This window comes from Buteo buteo, chromosome 2, assembly GCF_964188355.1.
Source record: "Buteo buteo chromosome 2, bButBut1.hap1.1, whole genome shotgun sequence".
In the NCBI taxonomy this organism is placed as follows: domain Eukaryota; kingdom Metazoa; phylum Chordata; class Aves; order Accipitriformes; family Accipitridae; genus Buteo; species Buteo buteo.
In genome coordinates, this window is record NC_134172.1 from 32,336,035 (window position 1) to 32,359,504 (window position 23,470).

General features: G+C 36.3%; 1 protein-coding gene across 1 annotated transcript in view; it reads right to left on the reverse strand.

Moving 5' to 3' along the window:
• Nucleotides 1-12,419: 12,419 nt before the first annotated feature.
• The window catches only part of DGKB (diacylglycerol kinase beta), a 367,812-nt gene continuing 356,761 nt past the window's right edge, over nt 12,420-23,470 (reverse strand). Inside the window, exon 26 of the mRNA XM_075050079.1 lies at nt 12,420-15,063. Within this exon, the coding sequence (XP_074906180.1) occupies nt 14,956-15,063 (108 nt within the window). The 3' untranslated portion in view covers nt 12,420-14,955. The remainder of the gene's footprint in view (nt 15,064-23,470) is intronic.

Here is a 23,470-nt window from a genome sequence, read left to right on the forward strand (position 1 = left end):
CTCTAGGATTAGCTTTCAGAGTTATTCCCACTGTGTGACTCCCCAAAGCAATAAAACAATGCACTTGCAGGATAACAAGTTTTGCATGTTAAGAGGTTAACCCTGGTGTCCTTAGTCAGGTAAAATCCTCTGTGCTTGGAGTTAGAATTTTATCATAGTAGGGACTGCAAGAGTGAACAACTAATATCTCTCCTTAAACTGCTGTTATAAAAGTACTTTTGCGTTTCTGTGCTAATCTAAAATCTCTTATTGCTCTATAGTTTAACAAAAAAGCTTTTTTTATGCTTTGTATTATGTTGTGGAAACATTAATGTGAATTTGGCTTTCTTGCACTTAGAAGTATTTACTTTGAACTGTAATTTACTTGTGATACTCAAAGACACACTTTGTAAATAATAGGAAAGCATCAGAAATCAAATGCAGATTGTGGTATTTAGTCTTGTCTTGCCATCATTAACCATTTCAATTCCACAACATGGTTCAATAAATCTTTTGGACATCTCTCCTAAAGGAATTAGAGATCAGCAGAAATAAATGAAGCTGTCTAGAAGTGACAGCTACAAAGGGAAACCCAGAGAAGGAGGGTAAAAAAAAAAACAAACCACCACCAAAGGTGCTCCTGTGAGCAGGTGATAAAGCAGATGCTGTAAAACAACAGGGGGATTGCACCATTTCTTCTCCAGAATTGACGATCGTTTGCTAAACAGCTAGTCATGCTCCTGGAAAACCCTGTCCATCAGTGCATATCAGTACAAATTAATGATGACATGTCCTGATTAAACTTGCTGTGCTGTGAAATGCAATGCATTATCTGCATGGCAGTAAATGAACAAATGCTCACAGGGAGTGAAAGAACAAGCAAAGCCACACATCTCAGGTTAGGTCTGGAGTCCTAGCTGCCTGTGGTGAAGTAGGTATTTAATTGGCAAAATCAGTCTTGTCTTGTGGGTTTTGCAGGCTATGGCTTTTTGTTCTGTTCATTAAAAAGATTTGTCTTGATAATGCCCTTTCTGTAAAACTAAAAGTCAAATTTTAAAATCTTCAGTCAAGTTTTTGTATCCCTTCCTCAAGCAAACCTTAAATAAGCTTGCAATCTGTGAAACATCAACAAGAAGTCCCTCTTTGAAATAAATTGCATACTACAAATGTAGTAGTGATGAGATCACAGTATCACCCAACAGGAACTTTGCCCAAGTAAGAGCTAAGCAATTTCTCAATGAGAATTTTAGAGGTGTCTCAAAAGTTCATTTTTCTAGAGTCAAAGGCAAACAATTTTATACTTTTAATGTAATTTTTAAAAATAAAAGAAAAAAGTTGCTTAAGTTTATTTTAAAGACCCTAATACCAGAAGTTTCATTTGACTTTTCTCTTCCCCAACACAGAGGATGAAAACACTTTTGTAAGAGCCAGCTTTTTTTTTTTATTTTAAAAAACACAAGTCATGTATTTAACACTGTTTCACTTTACTAAAGCATTTCTGACATAACTGATAAATAAATAATTCTCTATGGAGTTGAACAAGCACTGCTTCTCAAGGAAGACAGATCCGCTGAACAAAAGATCTCTTCTAAAACACGTAGGTTACCTTGGGGATGGGAGCCGGACTTTGCAACTCATACTACTCCTGAAAGGAAGGACCACTCAAGGCAGTAAGAACACCATGGCCAGTACAGCTAGTAGAATCTGGAATTTCTTCTCACATCTGCAAAACACATTGATGGCGGTAGACTCAATCCAGATGGCTAGATGAAGTCTGAAATATTTTTCAGAACAATTCTTTATCCTGATCTTACTTTACTTAACTAACATTCCAGGTCAGATTCCAATCTCATGTGAAATCTAGAACAATTTAGCTGATTGCTGTGGACTTGCATTACAACAAATGAGATTCCAGTCCAAATGTTGTAATTTCTGTAAAGGAAGTGCATAAGGCAGCAATAGTGACATTTCCTCTATACTTTCATTCAGGGAACAGACGGCAACAAATTAAAAATCATCTTGGGAATCTTAGGAGAAGTAAAATATTTAACCCTTTCTAGTACTTAGCTTCCCCTGTACATACTACCTGGCCAGTAAATGAGTGGAAGGTGAAACATGTCCATTTCCCTGCCCAAAAACATGTGGTAAAGAAATACTGTACAAGAAGTTCTTCTCTGAAGTTTTAGTTCCTATATTAAGAGGGTCTAGGAGGAGAAGAATTAGCTATGCAGGAAAACATAAAGAAGCAAGGACTGCAGCTACATACAGTGATGCAAAACACCCTGAAAGTCTTTGTCCAAGAAAGCATGAAATACCAAGAGCAACCTTTAAACTATTCTTAAGTACTTTTCCTAGGTTTTAATAAAAGGTGTCAGGGCAGGAGAACACTAATTAGAGAGGGAGTAATTAGTCCTATGTAGATTTAAGATAGTGTTTCCTTCATAAAGCAGGCTGAGAAAGTTGCAGAAACCCAGACTGTTACATAGGCAGCCAATTCAGGAGGCTATAGCAGGCTAGTGTTCCCTTCACCTGGCTGCACGGCCTGTGACATACCAGGCGCAGCCTGGCACAGAGAGTGCCTTCAGTTTGTAGGCAGTCTCTAAAACAGAAAAATGCAAGACAATGCAACTTTTTTTCCCCTCCTTTCTTCCATGTGGACTTCAACCTACTTCTTTTATTTCTGAAATAAAGGTTTTAATTAAAGCTACCTTCTATATAATGCACTGCACTTCAGCTCTGTTGCAAATAACACATTAATTTCCCCTGACTCCAAGTAAGCTTACTTTCTCTCTTTTATCCCTGAACACATCTTGCCTGGGCGAACACCAATGGGAAATAACAGGTGGGAGCAACAAAACTGAGGTAGCTTACTGGAAGTTATGACAAACTCTGCATTTTGTTATTTGTCTCTATTTTTAATATACATACTTCTTTATTCTTGCAGACTTCCCTCACTAAAGTTATGGAAAGAGCCTTAAAAATGCAGCTTCTCACTGCAGGAATGGAAACGAAGTAGTTGCAGAAGGTAAAACAGTGGGTAAAGCATATTGAAAGAGAGGTGTATATGCTCCGTTCCAGAAATCACCAGTACTGTGCCACCCTGTAGGCTACAAGGAGGCACCCTAAGGAATGAATCTTTCTTTGTGACCTCAGGTAGTCATATTTGGGCTTCAAGCTCCATTCTTGCATGCCCATATCACAGTTAGGGTAAAGGTCCTTGTGTATTTACATGAAAACTCAAGTCAAAATCGAGACTGTAAGATATTTTGCCTGCCTCTTTGCAATTCTGGATCAGGTCACTTGCAAATAATTAAATGTAAAGAAATTTCACAAGGCTGGCTTCCCTGAAATATACAGGAAAGAAAGGAAGGATTTGATCTTGGTCTATTCTGCATCTCTACAAAAAGCCTCCAAGGTTGCTGCGTTTGAGATTGTTTTTTTTGCCTTCCCCCTCCTTTTTTTGGGGGTGGGGGGCAAGGAGGATTAAGTGAAATCCCACTGTATGTCACAGTTGTCTTGGCCAACAGAAGAGGGAATGAATAAAAAAGTTTCAGAACAGGAAGATGAAACTGTGACAAAGTAAATCCTCTAGCTGGGTTCATTTTCCCTGGATATCATGTGCAGATAGGACATGCAGTGTAATCATCAGTGGGTTATAAATGCATCTGCCAACACAAAATTACATGGATAGATTTCTGTTGCTGTAACATTTAAATGATGTAGCTGTGGACCAGAACCCCTATTGTGCTAGATGCTTTAACACCACAGAACATGGAGCACCTTTCCCCCCACCCCTAAAGAAAGCTTGTAATTTAAAAACAATTATGTACAGATACGTGGGAACATGCAAGAAAACAGGTTCTGATTTCTGTGGTAACTGCTAAAACATGGCATTTTTGTAGATAGTTGAAGGAAAGATTTGAAAGAAGGTAACCGAGTAGCTTTGTAGATGTTTCCAGAGGATTTTTAATCAAATTAATAGCACAATGTGTTAAAACCCCCAAATCTTTGCTTCAAAATCTAAAACTACACATTACAGGATGTCACCATGGCTTGATTAGATATAGATCATATGAATAGGTACTTGCCTTTGTATCGAACAGATTATACAGAATGAGAGCTCTAAACACAGAATGATTTTAGGTATAGATATAAAAATACCTTTTGTTAAGGTAGGCTTAAGCCACTAAAGGCCTCAAAGTGAAGACAAATAGCCTGTGCCTAATGTAACCAGAAGGCAAGGGGGTGGGGCGGGGGGCAGGTGGAAGAAAGAAAGAAAAAAAGAAAAAAAAAAAGTCTGAGGATGGTTCCTGAGAGAAGATAAGATTGTGAACTGAGAGACCAGGAATCCTTTAGAGGTGAAATCCAAATGGATCTGAATAGCAAAGAAAATTTACAAGGGCTGTGACTAAGATCAAAATAACAAGTACTTTAATTAGAAGTGTATGAACAAAGCAAAGGAAGCAAACTAGCAGAGGGAAAACAAAGTGATGGAAAAACAAACAAAAACTTCAAAGATTGAGGAGAATGCAGACAATCAGTTATTATTTTATGACTGAAGGTAAAGATACAATAGTGATGAGCCAGAAGTCAAAGAAATACTAAGTAGCAGTCCAGCCTCATGACATGCATGGGAACAGCTGAATGAAACTAAGTGATAATGGAAGGCAAAGAAATAAGGCCAAGAACCTTGTACCTTCTCTACATTCAGTATGGCCATGTGACAATTAAAATGGTTACTTCAAATAAATATTCTCAGTCCTCCTTTACCACTGGATTAGAGCAATGAGTAAAATTTTCATAATTCTACATGCAACATTTTTCTAAGGAATAAGACTAGTAGTTTTGAGGATTTTTTTTTTTTTTTTTGGTCTCATGGCAGATAACCACTGTTCTTCCTCAGATTATAGTTCTGGAGAAAAAAATGCCACAAAATACATTTTGTTGCTATGTTTTACTATGTTGCTTTATGCTAACTGTTGATTAACAATCTAATAACACTGAAATGAATGAGCTATAAGATTGGCTTTATATCTTAGGACAACACAAGCTTGAAGGTACACAATGGCTGCTAGAAGTGACAAAACAGCAGTCAGAGTACACAGACATTAAACAATACTGCAAACAAAAAGCTGTATGTAAATGCAAGGGATTGGATATGTACACTTTGTACACAATTTGCATACCTCCTACAAATGACATGCTAATCAAGGTTTGCACACATGCATGCTTTTTAAAATTTTTTTCTTAAATGTTTTTATATAGCACCTAGCACTGGTTATTTAAGCACTGGCAAAGGCCTGACTCACTACTGTGTCACTGATGTTTTAAGCATAAAAGAAATCCAACAGCAGCAGCTACTCTAGGTAGAAAAAAATTAGGAGTGGGTTGTGTTATGCTGTACACGTTTTGCGGCCCTGTTTTGGGGCCTCTTAAGGCAACAGTACAGAATTTGATACGGAGTCAACATTCTGTTGAACACGCTAGTCCTAAAAGCTAGGTTTAAAGCAACTATTTATTCGTAGTCAAGTTTGGTGTTACATTACCCTAGCAGGGTGATTCAGAGCACTAAGGGTAGATTTCTAAGGCTCTAAATAGTGAGAGAAGAGGGACATTTACACATAGAATCCATAAAATTTACATGTGAATTGACAAATGCAAAATAAAACAGTGTGAATTCCACCTAGTTGGAGCTTCAACATTCCCAGGCCTTTGAGATTCAGAGGGTGGAGTCTAAGGGCAGGTCCTCAGCAAGCATGACTCACTTATAACATTGGTTATAGCAGTTACAGTGTTTTCTAAGTCTTTGACTTCTTCCTTAATCTAAGAAATTTCAAATTTGCTTTTCTCAGCATAATGCCTAACCACCAACCAATAGAACCATGTAGGTGAAAACATATTCCAATACAGCATGTTGAAGCCAAGGCTTCTGGAGACAGAAATACAAGATTGCTAAGGACACAGAAGAGTGAGAAGGAGGAAGACGTGAGTACGCTGCTGAAGGGAAGAAACCTGGTGAGCTGGTTTCCAGGCCAATAGTGTGGGGAAACTTTGCAGGTGCAAGCATTCAGTAGGTTTTTACAGATGTGTGAAGGCACAAAACTTCTCAATCTCTTTCCTGGACTTCTTTGCAGACATTTTACCTGAGGCACTAAAGTTGTTCTGAGCCCTACCACAAGATAGCAGGGATAAAACCCTGGCTCTGTGACTGCAATGGCAAACCAATGATTTCAGTGAAGTTGGGATTTCACTTCCACATCCCTACTTCACTTTTAATATTGTCTCAAACAAGGCTATATTTCAATCATAACCTCCAAAGCTATGACTTAGTGTCATATTCTACATTAGGACTTTAAATGCTTTAAGGGGATCCACATAGGTGTAGCAGAAGTACCATGACCCACAAATTATCTATATTGTATAGGAGATGGCAGCATACAAGTCATTCTTCAATGTTGATTATTCTTGCCAAAAAATATTTACAGTAGCCATTGCAAAGCTGTGCTTAAAAAAAAAAAAAAGCTTTAACACCTTAAAGGAACCAAGTAATTAAACAAAAAGTGACTACCTCTGTGTTTCTGTACCTTGCAAGTAGGCTGCTTCTAATGAAGGAAAATTTACAGAAAAGGTTCTGTATGTAAGGGGAAACAGATCTGGCAAAATACTCTCAATCATTCCTTACACACTAGTGGCTGCATATTCTGATGAGTTGCTATGATATGAACCTACAAATTCATTTATAAACAAGTTAATGAACCTCCAAATTCACTTTAAACAAGTTAGAATGAAAGAATAAATGAGGTTGTAATTTGGCCAGAAGCCCCCTCTTCTGCAAACTTTTACTGAAAAGAGGTGGAAATGGCATTATGTGATTTTTTTTCCTGCAAATGCCTTTGCTGTCCTGTGGTGTTGGACCAGAAGGTATCTCAGGTTCCTTAAAACATTATTTTGTTACACTTGTTAAAGTCTGCTTTCATATGTTATGCTATTGCACTGTATTTTGTGGAGGAAGGACACAGTCGAAACAGTTAAAAATTACCATTTGTGCTATACCCGAGATAAGAAAATAGCACAAATATTGCACAGACAAATGAGTGTTATCAGTGGTAAGTTAAAGATGTATTTATTACCTACTTGTACTCTTACATTTTTAGATAGACATCGCTCTAGAAATGAGGAAAAGAAGTTTAACTCTTTTCTGAACTTCTAACAGTTAGTTTTGACTTCTGCCTGTATGAGTCTGACCCCAGGAATTCTGCTCTGCTCTCAGTTGTCAACACAACTGTTCTGGTTGTATTTTAATGCTTTGACTAGCTCTTATGGTAGTACATATTTCTACACACAGATCAACTGGGAACAATTGGCATCTGCCATAAGATTTATTTTTTTGTCCAAGATTCAGCAGGCAAGCCAAGGAAAAACTATAAATCATTTCACACAGACTAATATCTCAAGTCTTTGGCAGAGAAAGCCGTTATAGCTGATAAAGTGACAGGATTCCCATCAGAAGAAGAGAACCTTATCTTGCACTGAAGGAACATAACATTTTCTTAAAGCCCCATTAACCTCATGCGAGTCCACTCACCTCTTGTCCCAAGACCATAAAAATAAGACTGATGATTGTCACAGAAAGGATTTTAACATATCAATTGGCTTAGACATTCTAACATTACTCAGTGATAAAGGTACAGTGACCAAAAGAGGAATAGCAAAACTTCAGACAGCATACACATTTTGGGTAACTGTGAGGTGAGAAGTGTTCACAGATTAGCTATCACACAGTATTAGTTGATAGTTCACCCAGAAGATTGACACACACATTAAGGACCATGAATTACAGTGACGCACAAATGCCTCATGAATGTGACTGAATTATTGTCAATTGAGTTACAGTGTATTCAGTAGCTTAGAGGAAACACAAACATTATATCTGCCTTGTCAATAATTTATTTTACAATACCTAGTCTAAAATATTCTTCTGTTATTCACTTATAACAATTAGCATAACTTAATAATGGGATTTCCCTTCTTTAACTGCCTGTCCATTCTATTTTTAGTGAAAACCAGAGTCCACTGCTGTTTTTTCTGAGAGAACTATCAAGATATTCACTGAACTTTTAGGCTATGTGAAATATTTTTTTGTTTAACATTATTCTGTTATCTCTTTTTTTCAGTGACAAGATAGACCTGTACTGGCAAATTAATCATCTGAAACAGGAGGAACTATGAATCAAAAATAAACTCCTTGAAGTTAACTCTTAAGAGTTGTGCAGCTATTGGAATAATAAAAATGCAGAGATGTTAAATAAAGAATAGAATTTGATGTGCAGGCTTTTAGTCTGGTGACAGTTGCAGCAGCACAAAGGTTGAATGTTTCATTTCAGGATCTTGAACAAATACGAAGAATGTTAAAATTCTCCTAAAGGAAATAAGAATTAGGTTCATCCTGAAATAAAGTAAGAGCATCATTTCATTCACTTTTTGCTTTTTAAAGTGAAAAGTCAGTTATACTACAATATTAGTTAATCAGTACATTAATGAAACAGAATTAATGAATGAAACAAATTAAAACCTTACATTTCCTTTTGACATTTGAGCACAAAATATTTTCACATTTAAAAAGGTAAATCTGATTTTGCTCTGAAATTGGAATCCAGTGAAAAAACAGAACGATCAGGGAAGGTAGGTTCCTCCTCACAATTATGTATATTTTGATAGAACAGAGGCTAAGGAATTTTTCACTAGCACTAGTGACAAAGTATGAAGGCCTGAATTTGCATCTCAGTGCAAGGCTTGACTTTGTAGAATAGACAGTTGGACAAAATCTTTCAAAACTTCTTCTTGTAAACTAATTACATTGAACCATTAAGAGATAGATTAAGCTGGCTAAAAAAAAAAAAAAAAAAAAAAAATTGCCAGCCACAGAAAACAGTGGTGAAGATTTCTTAATCTACCTGTATATATTGTAACAAGGTCATACAACTCAAGAGAAAAAACCAACACACCCATTTTTCCCCCAGATCCTCCCAAGCTACCTAAAATTAACAAGTTGTTGGTTTCTCCTTCAGTAATAGGACTGAATTTAAACAGATGGAAGTAAAGTTCAGCTCGAATGGAATAGATCTTCCGGCATTTACTTGCTTACTTATACGCACACCATAAACATATAAAATACATGTCTGAATCAAAGTTCTAGTCCTTATAATTCTGGGGTAAAAAGAGAGGTTTGGAACTCACTCATATTTACTATAAAAAACCCAACAATACAACAAGGCATCACACTCAAAAACCCCACACCACACCACTTGCAACAGCCAACCTCATGGTTTGGCAGAAATCACAGTGTTGATGCTCATTTTGCAAAGTCCAGTTGCCTCACTGAGGGATATACAAATCATCACTATCTTTCTGCAGATACAAATAGTTTAAAGAAGAATTGTTATTATGTGTTCGTTTTTTGCACATAAATAGACTGACAGGCCTGAAGATTGACAACTTGTATTTTCTTATTGGCAGGCAGAATATGGCCTATAAATACAAGTTTCACCAAAAGAGTAAGAAGTGTTCAGTTCCCTGTCCAGAAAAGCTACTTATTAATGCAAATTGCTGTGTTCCTTCACAGCATGTGAGTTTGACCCTAGTTAAAAAAAACCCAAACAAAGAAAAGTTTATTTCAAATAGGTCAGTCAGCAGCTAAGTATTTTCAGTCAACATCAAGGTTAGACTAAAAACTGTCCTGAAAATTCAAAATCTTTGCTTTTCATTCAGTTAAACGCCACAAATAATTTTCCACATTTATTAGAAATGGGCACCTCACTATGAAACTGCTGCTTTATCAACGCAGCTACCACCTTTCTATAAATAACAAAACCTGATGATTATCACTTACTCTTTGTATGAGTCATATTTAAAGAGAGCCCTGAGGTGCTTCTCAGGTAGTCTCTTTGAACAATGAATCAGAAAGGAAAAAAAGCAGCCTCTGAAATATCACCATGCCAGATTCTAGATACCTAGAACATATTGTTGCCTATTTATAGTTTCAAGCTGTTGGGCAGTTTCACATAATGGAAGTCAATGGTCATAGATAAGCTTCCCTGCTTCAGCTATATTTGTAAAAGTAAGAGAACCTGGTAATGGGAAAGCTCCACCCGTGTCTATGCCACGGACACACAAATCAGAACAGTAAAGGTCAAACATCTTTATTTCGAAATCAACTGAAAATCCATAGTCCGAGTGTAAATGGGCTGTAAGAGCCAGAAGGCTCCCCATGGCACAAGCCCAGGTTGGGCGGACACCAGCAAATCTTGACAGACCTGAAGAGACTTTGTACCATCAGTCATTGTTGCACAGCACAGCCTCAGATCCTTGCGTGCCGCAGATTTTTACCTATTACTTTATATCTCATTAACAGATTTAGCTTCCAGATCTTGCCTATGTTTTATTTATTTTCCAGCCAGGGCTACAGTAAGGCTTTTACTCACCTCAGCAGGACCACAAGAATTTTCTTTCCTTATGGACAGAAGAGAGAAAACAAAATGCTTTCAGACCTGACGGAGCTAGAGACAAGCAGCAATTATATGACAAGAGGTTGACACATTCTTCACCGCTCTTGCATAAAACATTGAACAGTGTTTCTCAGGCTCACCTCTCTTTCTAAATTTTTTTTTTTTTTTTTCATGCAAGCTGCTTAGCAGTTTGCCAAACTGCTTTTTAACAGCATAGGCAAATGTCTTTTTTTCAGGGTATGAACATACTCAGAAGTAAACAAAGCCCTGGCAAGTCTTTTATCTTCCTTTGCCCGCTCTTCGGTTCTCCTGTGCTCGCAAGCCCTTCTCCCTTCACATGAAGGGCTCAGTTATTCCTCTTCTTGGGCCTAACTCCTCCCAGACAATCCTTCTCCCTATGAAGGAAAGAAACACTACCCACCTCCTACAGCTCTAAATGGAGGGGTTCTCTAAATCAATCAAATTAATCTGCTTCCTTGGCACGTGACTGCTCGTTAGCCCTGAGCACCTTCATCTGGCCTCCCAGGCCTCACACCGCCATTCCTGTGGGCTGCCTTGGAGCGACCCACCCCTTTCACACATCACTTTGAACATCTGTTTTGTCATTGCTTAGCAGAGTTCTCTGATCTCCTGCTTTCTTGTCTAGAGATAATTCTTTCTCTTTTTTTTTCCAGTTTTGTAGCCATTCTCTCTAGTCGCTCTTCCAGAGAGGTGAGGGACATCAGTTCTCTGAAGTGAGAGCTTCCCAGAAAGTCTTGGTCTTGCTATGATCCATCCACCTCAGAATTACAAGCCCCAGAAGCCAGTTGGGGTTGAAGGAAGTAAGTTACAGAATAGTGCTAGTACCCTAAATCGCTAATAATCACTGAATAGCTATAGTCTCAGCAAACAAATATTAACCTAGAGGTTAAAAAAAAAAAAAAAAAGGTATTTTTCTCCCTTTCTTACAATAATTATATCTAACCCACACATTCTTTGACTGTATTACTTCTTACACTGGTATTTTGAAACACGTTGAAGTCTGTGACTTTATTTGCATTAAGTAATTTTGGATATTAGCTAATCATTGTTGCAATTTACATGCAATACTACAGAGTTGATAAGAGTGAGGAAATGTTACAGAACATCTACTTCTGCTTCAGAAACTAAGTGCTTCCCAGCTCATCAAAGCCCTAAGCATATCAGCGCATTACCTGATCTAACATGCACGTATACGTACACACACCAATAAGCCTAAATCACGATGTCTAACCCCCTAGCTTTAAATAATCATGATGATATGCATACAAATATCTTGCAAGTACTGGAAACAGTAACTCTGTATTTGTCTCTGCAAGAAATTCTGCTTCCACCTCCTTTTAACAGGAACTCATGTGAAGTGAGAGCGATGCTAACCAGTTTCAGAAGTTAAGGTTTCTTCCAGAGACATCACGTTCTTTCCTCAGCACATTGCCCAGCTGCAATGCTCTAGTAGGGAGATGAAAAATTCGCAAATCCAGTGTCAGATATAATTCCTACATAGTTGTAATTTCCATTTATATTGCAAACATCATTAATGAGGCCTTAAAGAATGCTTCATTGTAAACAGTGGAGGGTTTACAGCTACTACTCTTCAGTCAATGTAAGAAAAGTGCATCTATTTCAGCTATATGAAGATATATGCATATATTCTTTGTTTCACTTCATACACTGGTGTATAATTTCATGAAGTTAATTCTGTGCATACTGAAATAAAAAAAAAGGAACCCCCTCTGAAGTTCTCTGTCATTAAATCAAGCATTTTCCTTTCATCCAATGTTTTATGTACTCTTAAGATTTTCTCTTCATCAATACTTTCAACCTGAGCATGGTTTTAAATTATTAGAGATCATGTTAAAAAAAACAACCAAACAAGATTAATAGAAAAACAGACTGTCACTGCTATGGTAAGTGCCAATACAGTAAAATGGCTGCTCCATTATATTTTGCTACAGAGAGAATTTGATACATACTGACCAACAGGTCTGATTTACCTTTTATAGGTCATCAGAATTGTATGTAACCGTGATTACATGAACCCATATATCCCTCTTTATATGAAAAAGTATGTTGTGAACAATTTGCTATTACAGACTGGCACATTTAAAATTGCATACATTATTAAATAATAGCTTATGTATAATTTTATTTGTTTTCCGAGTTACAATGTTCATGAGATAATCATAGAGCACATTATATATTATTGTTAAACACATTTTTGCCACAAAAAGTTGAGAGCATTAGTAGAAAATCCTATGTCAAGTTATGTGAAAATATTTATCACCTGTAACCATAATTTCATAAAACCAATGTACACTTTAGGTAATATTATGTCAGCAAGTTCATTCTTTTTGCAAATATCTTTTGCTCTATACTTACGTATGCTTGCATTTAAGAAGTGCATCAAATGCTTCTCTGGGTGTGTGTTTGCAATGCACAGGAAAAAATATGTTTACTTCTATGGCAACTGTGATTGTCAACACCACTGGACCCAATAATGGGGAATTACAAGATCTTAATTTTAGCAATTAATTGCCCTCGTATTTCTCCACCTAATGCTGAACATAACATTAATTGGTATTTACCTCCTAATGTTTACAGAACACATTCTGTATATTTCAAAGACATAATCCTTACCAACTATATACTGACTTTTATTTCAGTGTCTATTATATAAATTAGGACTCTGATGATTTCTTATACTGAGGAACAAATGATAGTAACTTTATTTAAACACATGCACAGTACCGTGCACTACAGAATGATGAAGTACTATTTTTTTAATGGATGAATGAATCAATAGAAAAATAGATTTAATAAATCATTAACATTTTAAAGTCTAGATAAAAATGGGAAATCATGCATTTCAAGCAAAGTTTTATTTTTTTCCTTGTTTGTTTTTTGATGAAATCTCTGAGAACTTAAGACATGCAGAGCTGAGAAGGAGATCACTCTGAACAATGTTAAGACTGCACAAGAAGTTTTGATTGAGACTGTTAATATGCAAGACTGAAAAAAGTTGCCATTCTTGGACTTCCCTTCAACATTAGACAGTGCTGTGCAAACCTCAGACAAATCCCTGTATTATGATTTCTAAGCTGTTAGGAAGTCTCTCAGAGGGCTAAGAAAGTAAAAACCTGAGCAACTGCCTCCCCAAAATTTATGATAAGAAATGTTTTGATTCCAGACAGCAGACTACAAAAGGGGAATAGATAACAGTTTATGCTTTCCTTAAGAGATTAATTTAGGGGCTGAGTAAATTATGGATGGCATAAATTTATAAATAATAATGACAACAAAATTAGATATAAGTTTAATTTTCCAATATTTAGAGTATGTGTCTATGTCTCAATATTTAGAGTATGTGTCTATACCTATCAATTTATGAAACAAACGAAAAGTGAGTATTTACTCACAATTAATTTAATGTTTTTTCCTACCCCAACATTTGTCTGGACATTGCCAACATAATCAAAAGAACTGTAAATTTTCAGAAGTGAGTCTACTCCAGTGAACTTGATTAATTATGCATTAACCAATTTCTCTGAAGCATCCTTCACTAAATCTTTGGTGGGAAATGCACTTTATTAGGCATGAACTTTGGTTATTTGTGTGCATATGCACTATGCTATTGGTCAATATGCAGAATGATTTAAAGTTTGCCATGTTACAGAGATGTATTGCTCATTAAAAAATTCTAGTGTTTCAACAGACAACACTGATGGCTAGTTTTGCAAGTATTATCTTCACTCTGAGCACGATCTCCTTAGCCTTATAGTTTTTGCTCAAACTTGCACTGACTTCCAATCATACAAAAACTTATACAAAGGTAATCATGATCACTTGAATACTGCACACGTTGTTAGATGTTTTCAGCAGGTACAGTTACTCACATATATACGAGTTATCAGAATAAGATATAAGATTTTAATGCTTAGCTGAATTAAAATACTCTCAGGGTAGAAAGAAATGATAAACTAAAAGTACAGGTTAATGAGACCTGTAATAAACTTTACTCTGAAACAGGTCTAATTGGCTATTGATGTGAAGATGTTTGATTCAAGAGATACTATTGAACCTATGGCATATGATCATTCTAGTTGAAAAAGTTGAGATGGAAAAGAGAAAAAAATCAAATTACCTATGGCATTCTCTTCCCATATTCCACGGCAGAACTAGCCCATAGATTAGTAAATGGTAACGCATGCAACAAAAAATATGCTGTATCACTTTATGTAAACATCTGCTTTCATCATGCAAAATGCCTACAAAACTGTGACAATATTTTTTTCTAGTAGCATAGTTTTACATTAGCTCAGTTACAGAAACTGTTAAACCAAAATCCATGATTTTGCAAGTAAAAGATATTCTAAAATTCTTGAAAGATTTCCAGCATAAATATTCCAAAGCCCAACAAAGCTAATTGGTTTTCTAAAAACTAAACTACATAGGCTTATTCCTTGCTGTGGTTCCTTGTTCTTTTGATGATGGAAGAGAAAAGACCAGTTTTTGGAGGAGGTCCCATCAACATGGGGGCTTGGTTCTTGTGAGTGATTTTTATCTGGGGGAAGAAAGAAGAAAAACAGAGTTAACCCTTGAGTTAGTTCAATTCCAAGTATCTGAGATGCCTGAATTATCTTTGTATGCAACTTCCAAACCTTCTTCATTTAATCAAAAATGAAAGGAAAATAGCTGTATTTTTTATAAATGATGTTACATATGTGGTAAACCAATCTATGTGTAATCATTGTTTCCACAGATACTTTAAATTATACAAGCAATCAATATTAAAAATTATATGCAATAAAATACATGCTAATATGTGATTTTACTTTTTGAGTGAGGGATTTATTGCTTGCTGTTGAATATTTTACATTTTACAAGATGAATAAGAATTTAAAAGTTGGAAAGGACATACATGCTGACAGACCAAGCTGTTGCCGATTAAGATACGAGCTATGTCTTTGTATGCTTTATTTATACATCAATTCAAGTTGTACTTCTCTTTTAACACAGGCCACTGCTTAATTTCAAAATAACCATTATGAATGAAAGTCAAAAGTTAATACACAAAAAAGGTCAAAAAAGATGAACTAGCACTCTAATTTGTTAATTAACTGTTAATAGAATACACTCAAATATTGAAAAGACTATTTAAAACACTTTGTAAGACTGCTCTAAAGCCACCCGTTTTGATTTCTTTGATATAAAACTACGAATCACCTTAAATGAGACAACCTTAAAGTAGATTATGTCTGCAATTTTCTCTAATTCAAGTCTAAATTAGAGAAGACATTTTATGAATGTATGCTATGCTCAAAGCTAATTGAAAGCAATTATCAAAGTGGCATTTTGTCTGTGACTTTAAGATACATTGTAAGATAATAAATGATTCTCATTATGTAATAAAAAGGTCACATCTTGCCTTTGGGCTAGTGACGCTAAGAGTTTTTCAAAAGCAATCCGAGACATTTTCTTTAGTGAACTACGACTAATACAAGAACCATCACTTATTAAATATCAGTTGTCACCTGCATAGTACCCACATCAGAGATGGGTATTTCTTTCAAAAAGAAACACCACCTCATTAAAAACTGGAAAAATATATCTCTTGAAGTGCATACCTGACATTTTCAAGTTAAAATGAATATCCTTCACTTGTCATTCACTAATAGTAATGAAACAAAAAATGTATGTCACGTGCAGAGGCTCATTAAAATATAGATCAGGACATTTCTTGGGGTGGAAATTTACTTTACAATATGAGGAGACAGAAACATAAAAATCTCAACAGAATGAGTGGGTTGGTTTAACTCTGTTAGAGCCTTTACTTTACTCTCCAAATGCTCATTTCCATGCCACCTTAGTTCATCAGTCTCAAATTTCATCCATGACCTCTTTTTGTCAACATTGTTCATTAGTATCAAATTTAGCATACAGGGTTTTTTTGGCAACCTAGATTAATTTCACACAGATAATAACTCTCACTTTCAAAGACTGGTATCAACTTATTTTCTCATGAGAAATTCTGCTTCAGGCACCACTTTGGAAGCCAAATCTGTAGTTGGGGTAAATTGGCATTATTCCATTGATGTCACTTCATATCAGCTGATGATCTGGTCCTGGAAAATTGCCTCAAGGATTTTTGTAACTTTAACATGCTTCATAAGACATATTTTGGGACTTAGGAACAGTGATGACATCAACCTGATCCTGAGGATCAATATATGAAGTAATCTGCAGCTGCTGTGAGTGAATTTTTTGAGAGTCATAAGGGTTCAGCTTATTGCAAGATTTGGCCATGATGTGGCAGTAGGAATGGCCTCAGAGTTTCCTTTCAGAGATAAATCATAGTAATTCCATCTTAAAATGAATGAAAGAGCAAAGCTCAAAAGATGGCTCTAGTATGAAGAGGTGAGGTAATCCTGAGACCCCATACAGATTGCGTGTTGGACTGGGGCTGTTCAATGCTGCTGAAGATGAATGCAATTACATATTGAGAAAATGTTTATCATTTGTAATGTTCTTCTTTGGCTTGAGCCATCTGTTTCAGAGACCATGACCTCTTCAGTATGTTGTATCCTATAAGCTGAGATCAGCTAAGGTGCCTGAACATGATTAACCACTCAAGCGCATGGGGATGGAGTCCTATATGCATTTCTCCAAGACATATTTTCAACTGTTATAAATTGGCATGATTCCAGTGGAGTAAAATATATTTTACACTCTGAAAATACAAAAATAAAGTGTAAACTTAAGGTATATTTTTTTACTTATGCATGGTTGTGGATGTTAACATTGCATTGGTTAACAATGATAACCATTTATTCCTTATTCTCCTGGTGAAAAAAAAAAAGATTAAAAAATCTTATCTTTGGGTGATAAAAAGAGATCAGTATGTTTGTAATAGACACTGGACCATTGCACTGTCTTGCCTGAAACAGGCTAATTCTGTCTTTCTCAAGTGTCGTGGTTTAACACCAGCCAGCAACCAAGCACCATGCAGCCGCCCAGCCCCCCTCCCCACCCAGTGGGATGGGGGAGAAAATCGGGGAAAAAGAAGCAAAACTCGTGGGTTGAGATAAGAATGTCCCAACAGAACAGAAAAGAAGAAACCAACAATGACAACACTAATAAAATGAAAACAGCAGTAATAAAAGGATTGGAATGTACAAATGATGCGCAGGGCAATTGCTCACCACCCGCCGACCAACACCCAAGCAGTCCCTGAGCGGCGATTCCCCGCCCCCACTTCCCAGTTCCTATACTAAAATGGGACATCCCATGGTAGGGAATACCCTGTTGGCCAGTTTGGGTCAGGTGCCCTGGCTGTGTCCTGTGCCAACTTCTTGTGCCCCTCCAGCTTTCTCACTGGCTGGGCATGAGAAGCTGAAAAATCCTTGACTTTAGTCTAAACACTACTGAGCAACAACTGAAAACATCAGTGTTATCAACATTCTTCATATACTGAACTCAAAACATAGCACTGTACCAGCTACTAGGAAGACAGTTCACTCTATCCCAGCTGAAACCAGGACATCAAGACTTTCAGGCAATGCGTTTCTGCCCTGGACTCTCAGTTCTGTTTTCATACTGGCAGTGCTGCCAGAGTTGGTGCTGTAAGTTTGGGTGACAAGTGACAGTACACACTTTGAGATGGGAAGCAGCACTAAGTGTCTCAGAAAGAGAAATAGTGTTCTAGATGAAAGTAGGACTGAACACTGAAAGTGCTGTGTGGGAGACTGAAATGGACAAAAAAAAAAAAAGAGAGAAAAATCTTTAATTACAAGCAACCAAGATTTAGCTTAGTTAAAAATAAAGAAATCACTACTTATAGCTGTATATAGATTCTGTGTGTGTGCACATGGAGTGTCTAAAGACTAATTTTTACCTTTCAGTTTCTCTTTCATTCAGCAAGCAACCTCATGTCTTTTTTAGTAGAAGCACAATTATAAAAGCTTTAAATAATACATATTAAATTTTTGTTTTTCATTTTTCCTAGGTGAATCTGTGATTTACACATGAGAAAAAGAGACTGCTTAGACAAAAATCCCAAAAGCTGAAACCCTAGCTTAACACATTTTTAGGAACTGATGATACTCTGACAAACATACTCATACAAATTACTATGGAATTCTGGAAAATAATTTTTTATTTTCCAGAATAAAAATTCAGTTTTATTGAAAATATATAATAATTTACAGAAAATATGGAGGACATTCTAAACATAAATTAGGGGAGTGGCTGAAGGGCTGCTGGGGAAAAAAACCCTTCTATTTGGCATATTTGGCACAAATTTATAGTTAAAAATAGGCAAAATGAGGAAATAACACAATTCCATTTAGGGGGAAAGTATATAGCCATATGAATTGCTAAGATATCATGGATTTTTTCTGTAAGCACGATACACAACATTATAGGCTAAACTCAAACTGTTGAAGCCAATGGCAAAACTCTCATTCACTAACTGACGCCAAGATTTTATCCTATGGGTTCATGATCACAGAAATTTAAAGGGCTGGTGTACCTAGTAAATAGGTTTAGCAGAAAAATACTGCATTTTCAATTTCAAAATCACCTTTCCAGTGTTAGAAAGTGTGTCCAATGATGTATTCCTGGGAAGGAACACCAGATCTAATTAAAAAAGAGCATAATTCTTAAAAGAAGAGATGGTAATTGCTCCCTATTTGTTGATAGCAAATTTTCTGATAAAGGAGAAACCTGAATTTGTGATACTAAAGACATTTATAAATGCATAAACCAGACATTTATTTGTTTCAGGAGCAGGACGGAGTTTCAAAATATGCCTTGAAGGCACATTAGTACAATGCACCCACTAAATGAAATGCAGTGAGCATGAGTAATTTTAGTGTGATAACTGTATCTTTTAGGTTAATCAGTTTTCCTTTCATACTCCTTTTTCTGCAGTATGTGCTGGTTACCTCCGTGTTCCTGACTTCACAGAATGCCTAAATATTTACTACTAAGACAGAACATGGTGCTGTAAGTACAGATACTAACTACAATGCTGAATGAGAATAGAAAACTGGAAACAGAGATAATCAACTCTGCTTATAATATTTCAATTAATGTTAAAGAAAGAAACCCTGTACTTTAAGGACAGAGAGGAGAAACTGACAGAAAAAACTTAGTAGGTTAGAGCTATTAGTTTACAGTCACTTTGTTCCATGCTATCAGTGGGGTTTGGATGTTGGTAGTTTTGAGGGTATGAGCATTTTCCCACAGTCTAGATGCCCATACGCTGCTCCTCTTACAGGAAATGGAGGGATGCAATACCTCTATATCACAGGAGTACCAAAACCTTTTATCTTCCCATAGGTGATCAAGAGCTACACTGGGTATCATGATATGAGTAAGACCTATAGAATGTAGGCAGTACTAAACAAAATTAACCTGTGACTTGCATTATGTGGTATTTTGGCCGAAATCTCTTCAGATCTAGACCAGTTGTTTTAAATATAGCATTACACAACACATCTTTTAAATAAATTTCTTAACAATATTATTGTGCAAAGCGCAATCAAATCTAATCAGTTTGGCATTAATTAAGCTCTAATAATATACTCTAGTCTCTCTCCTAAGTAGTGTGATCCGTTTCCCCTTCACACAGGTAGATTGGAAAACATTATGGTGTCATCATAATTTTTAAACATACCGAGAAAATGACAGAGCTGCAAAATTAAAATAAATGATTAATGGCATTTTTTTCATGTTTTGTACTAATAGGTATCACTGAGGTTTTAAATTAATAGAGCTGTCAAGCTCAGGGTTGTTACAGATCCAGTGCAGAACTAAAATGGAAATTATGTATTCCACAGACACCTAAAGATGACACTTCGGAATATTTTAAATTTTAATTAGTAGGTGCAATTGTTTTTCCCCCCTCATCCCTAAAACCACTGCAAATTAATTGGCAATTAGTCACAACTAATTCTTTTCTTAACAATCTGAACTGGAAAGAAAGGTGCATTACATGTTAGAGCATTTGTGTGGGGTGCAGAAAGCACACATGCAGTAAATTGCTTTGTCAATTACAAAAACTACTGTTGTGAATTTAAGAAAAAATATGCATAGGTAAACAAAACTAATTAACATGCAGTGTACCTGTGAGCACAAAAAATAATGCCCAGCTGCAAAATAAACTGTTAGAAACTCAATAAATCACTCTGGCCTCGAAACAGAAATGCGTGCACATTGTTGCTCATAAGTGAAAAAAATGCAGCATTTTAGTATAACACCAAAACCTTTTTCTAGCGATTGACTTCCGTTTATGGGTTAACTATGTGCTAATTGTCTAATATTCTACTAAAGTCAGCCACCATATCTAGGACCCAGTTCCTCTTTGCTTTAAAGAGGCAGACACAAAAGTTTAAATTCTCCCATTATAAACAACTGATAAGAAAATACTACATTCAGTGACATGGAAAGAAGATACTTTACAGACGGAGTCTAGAATACAGCTGCAGCTTCTTCATGTGGATCTACATAAAAGCAAATCTGTGACTCTTAGTTTTCTTACCCAGCCCTGGTGTATAGTGATTATTAGTAAAAGGGTTTTTTTTTGTTTTTAGTTCTTGTTTCTCTCTGGATTTAACTACAAAGGTAGGACTTCACTAGGACCTCTGTGCTCAGGCTCAGCACATCTCTAGGGACTAAAGGAAAGGCTACAAAGGAACCATTCATTCATTCAAAACTTATTTTTAAGGTGCATTCAAATGATAATATTTTTAAATATTATTTCTGAGTGCCATGATTAAATGGCTTACTACAAGTATTCCTATCAGTAAATAATTCTAAAAATACTATGTGTTTCAGATGTCTACGAAATTATATTTCTGGCCGTCCATTAGGTGGGCTCTGGCTATGGATTTTCATTTTTGTTCCTCCATTTCGGCAATATTCTTGCATCTTCTATAGCTCTGTCTTCTACTTTTAATTTAATGTTGCTAGCAGCTTGACACTCTTTCAGATATGACGCCAACCAAGTCAGGAATAGATGAAAGAATTGAAATCACAGTTATTTCTAATTAAGATGGAATATTCTTATGGATTTTTTCAAAACAATGCTAATAATTTATGTAGCTAAATTGAAAGATTACGTTTCTTTAAAAAAAATCCTGATGGCTAAAGCTAGAAGTTTATCGAATTAGCTTGAGAGTCTTTGAAGTTTCATTACTATTAATGACCTGTTTGGAGATCAGGTGAAACCATAGATACCTTTCATGTTGCTATATTTGTCTGGGAGAGCTCTGATAGAATTTCCTCTTCAGCTAATCAGACGAGATGTTTAACATAATATTAACATTATCATCTTTCCTCCTCTCAAAGACTCTTCTATAAAAAACAGTGAAAACAATAGAATTTGATGTTCAGATTCTGCATCTTATTATACCAGAGCAGAGTGACTTTGTCAGACACTGCAGCCTGCATGTGTTCAACATAGTGAATAATTCTGGATGACGGATCTTTAGACCAAGCCACTCACATTTCTAAGTATGCACAGGACCTACAGGAACACATTCCTGCTCTCATCTAGGGAGGCTATGTGTGTGTGCAATAGGAGATCATAACAGAAGTTAAAAATAAGCACATGACAATTTCTTAAGTACTAAAACTGATAGCAGGAATGAAAACTCACAGATCACAGCTTCTGGGGAATCACTGCATTGTCTATTGCATCCCACAGTGTTTTCTTATAGTCCACACTGTCATTTTGGGGGAACATGATCTCTATATGCATAAGAGGGGACAGCTGTCAGCAACTCATGCTACTTGTATAAAACTTTTTTCCAGTCAGAAAGGAGAAGTAGCAAAGATAAACTTGTTGATTCCCTCAACAGGAAATAAACTTCCAAGCCTGCATGTGCAGCCTGCATCCCACACATAACAGGGATTTGATGCAGAACTTGTTTTCCTTAATATGCATAACAGAATAGCAGGAGAATTTTGATCAGGTTGATTTCTTGAAAAATCGCTTGAAAAATACTCTCATTTGTATCAAAATCTGAAGCAGAAACAGAGGAGGATATCTGAGCTTAACCACTTGCACCTTGGGCCAGGGTTGATTCAATACCTGCCAATTGTATGAATTTATTTCTCACTTAGTCTCTGTAATTTTTATAGGTCAGTCCATAAAACTACTGAACTTCGATGACACTGAAGTTCCTGAGATGATCACACCAAAATAAAACATGTGTTATTTCAACCTTCTAAAAGACAGCTAGAGAAGGAGGAATAGCAATCTTTTTTAACAATAGCTTTCTGGTTGGAGTACCAAAGAATCAAAAACTTGAGACTCAGCTGCTGTGTCTAACTGATGCACGCAACCTGTGCAACATGACAAGGTGCAGGGGTCTCTCCCCTAGAACTAGTGAGATGGTATATCCAAGCAAGCCAGTACTGTGTGGAGACAGTAGCTTCTGTCCTTAAAGCCATATAGCTAGTAAACTAGTAAGCACCTTCCCTCAGCAACCTGACGTGAAACAAGAGGTAGCACGGGAATGTCCCCCCATGTCTCGATGCATGATGTAGGAGTGCCAGCATCTCTGTATATGAGCCTCAGTTCCTTGTAAGAGCTAGGGAAAGAAATTTCCTAAGAGGGGAAATAGAAGAAAAATCAAACTCTCATACGTTTCCTAAGGAACTAAACTCATCGATTTCTTTATCTGATCATCACACTTTTTTAGATTTAAAAACTGGTCATTAATCATTTGCTTTCAGGTAATTTTGGGAGAAAGCTGCAGTTTTGCCTCCAGAGAAGACAAAAGCTCATGATTCTTATATTTGTCTCCTCTTTGTTTTTTTCTGAAATTTGAGTTATTGCAGGTTCAAATAATTGGCTACACAGTTGGCTACACATAAGAATTTATTTTTATTTTATGATTTTTTTCGGACTCTGGTTTTGGATACACATCACTGAGGTATCATCCTAGTACTTTTGTAATCAA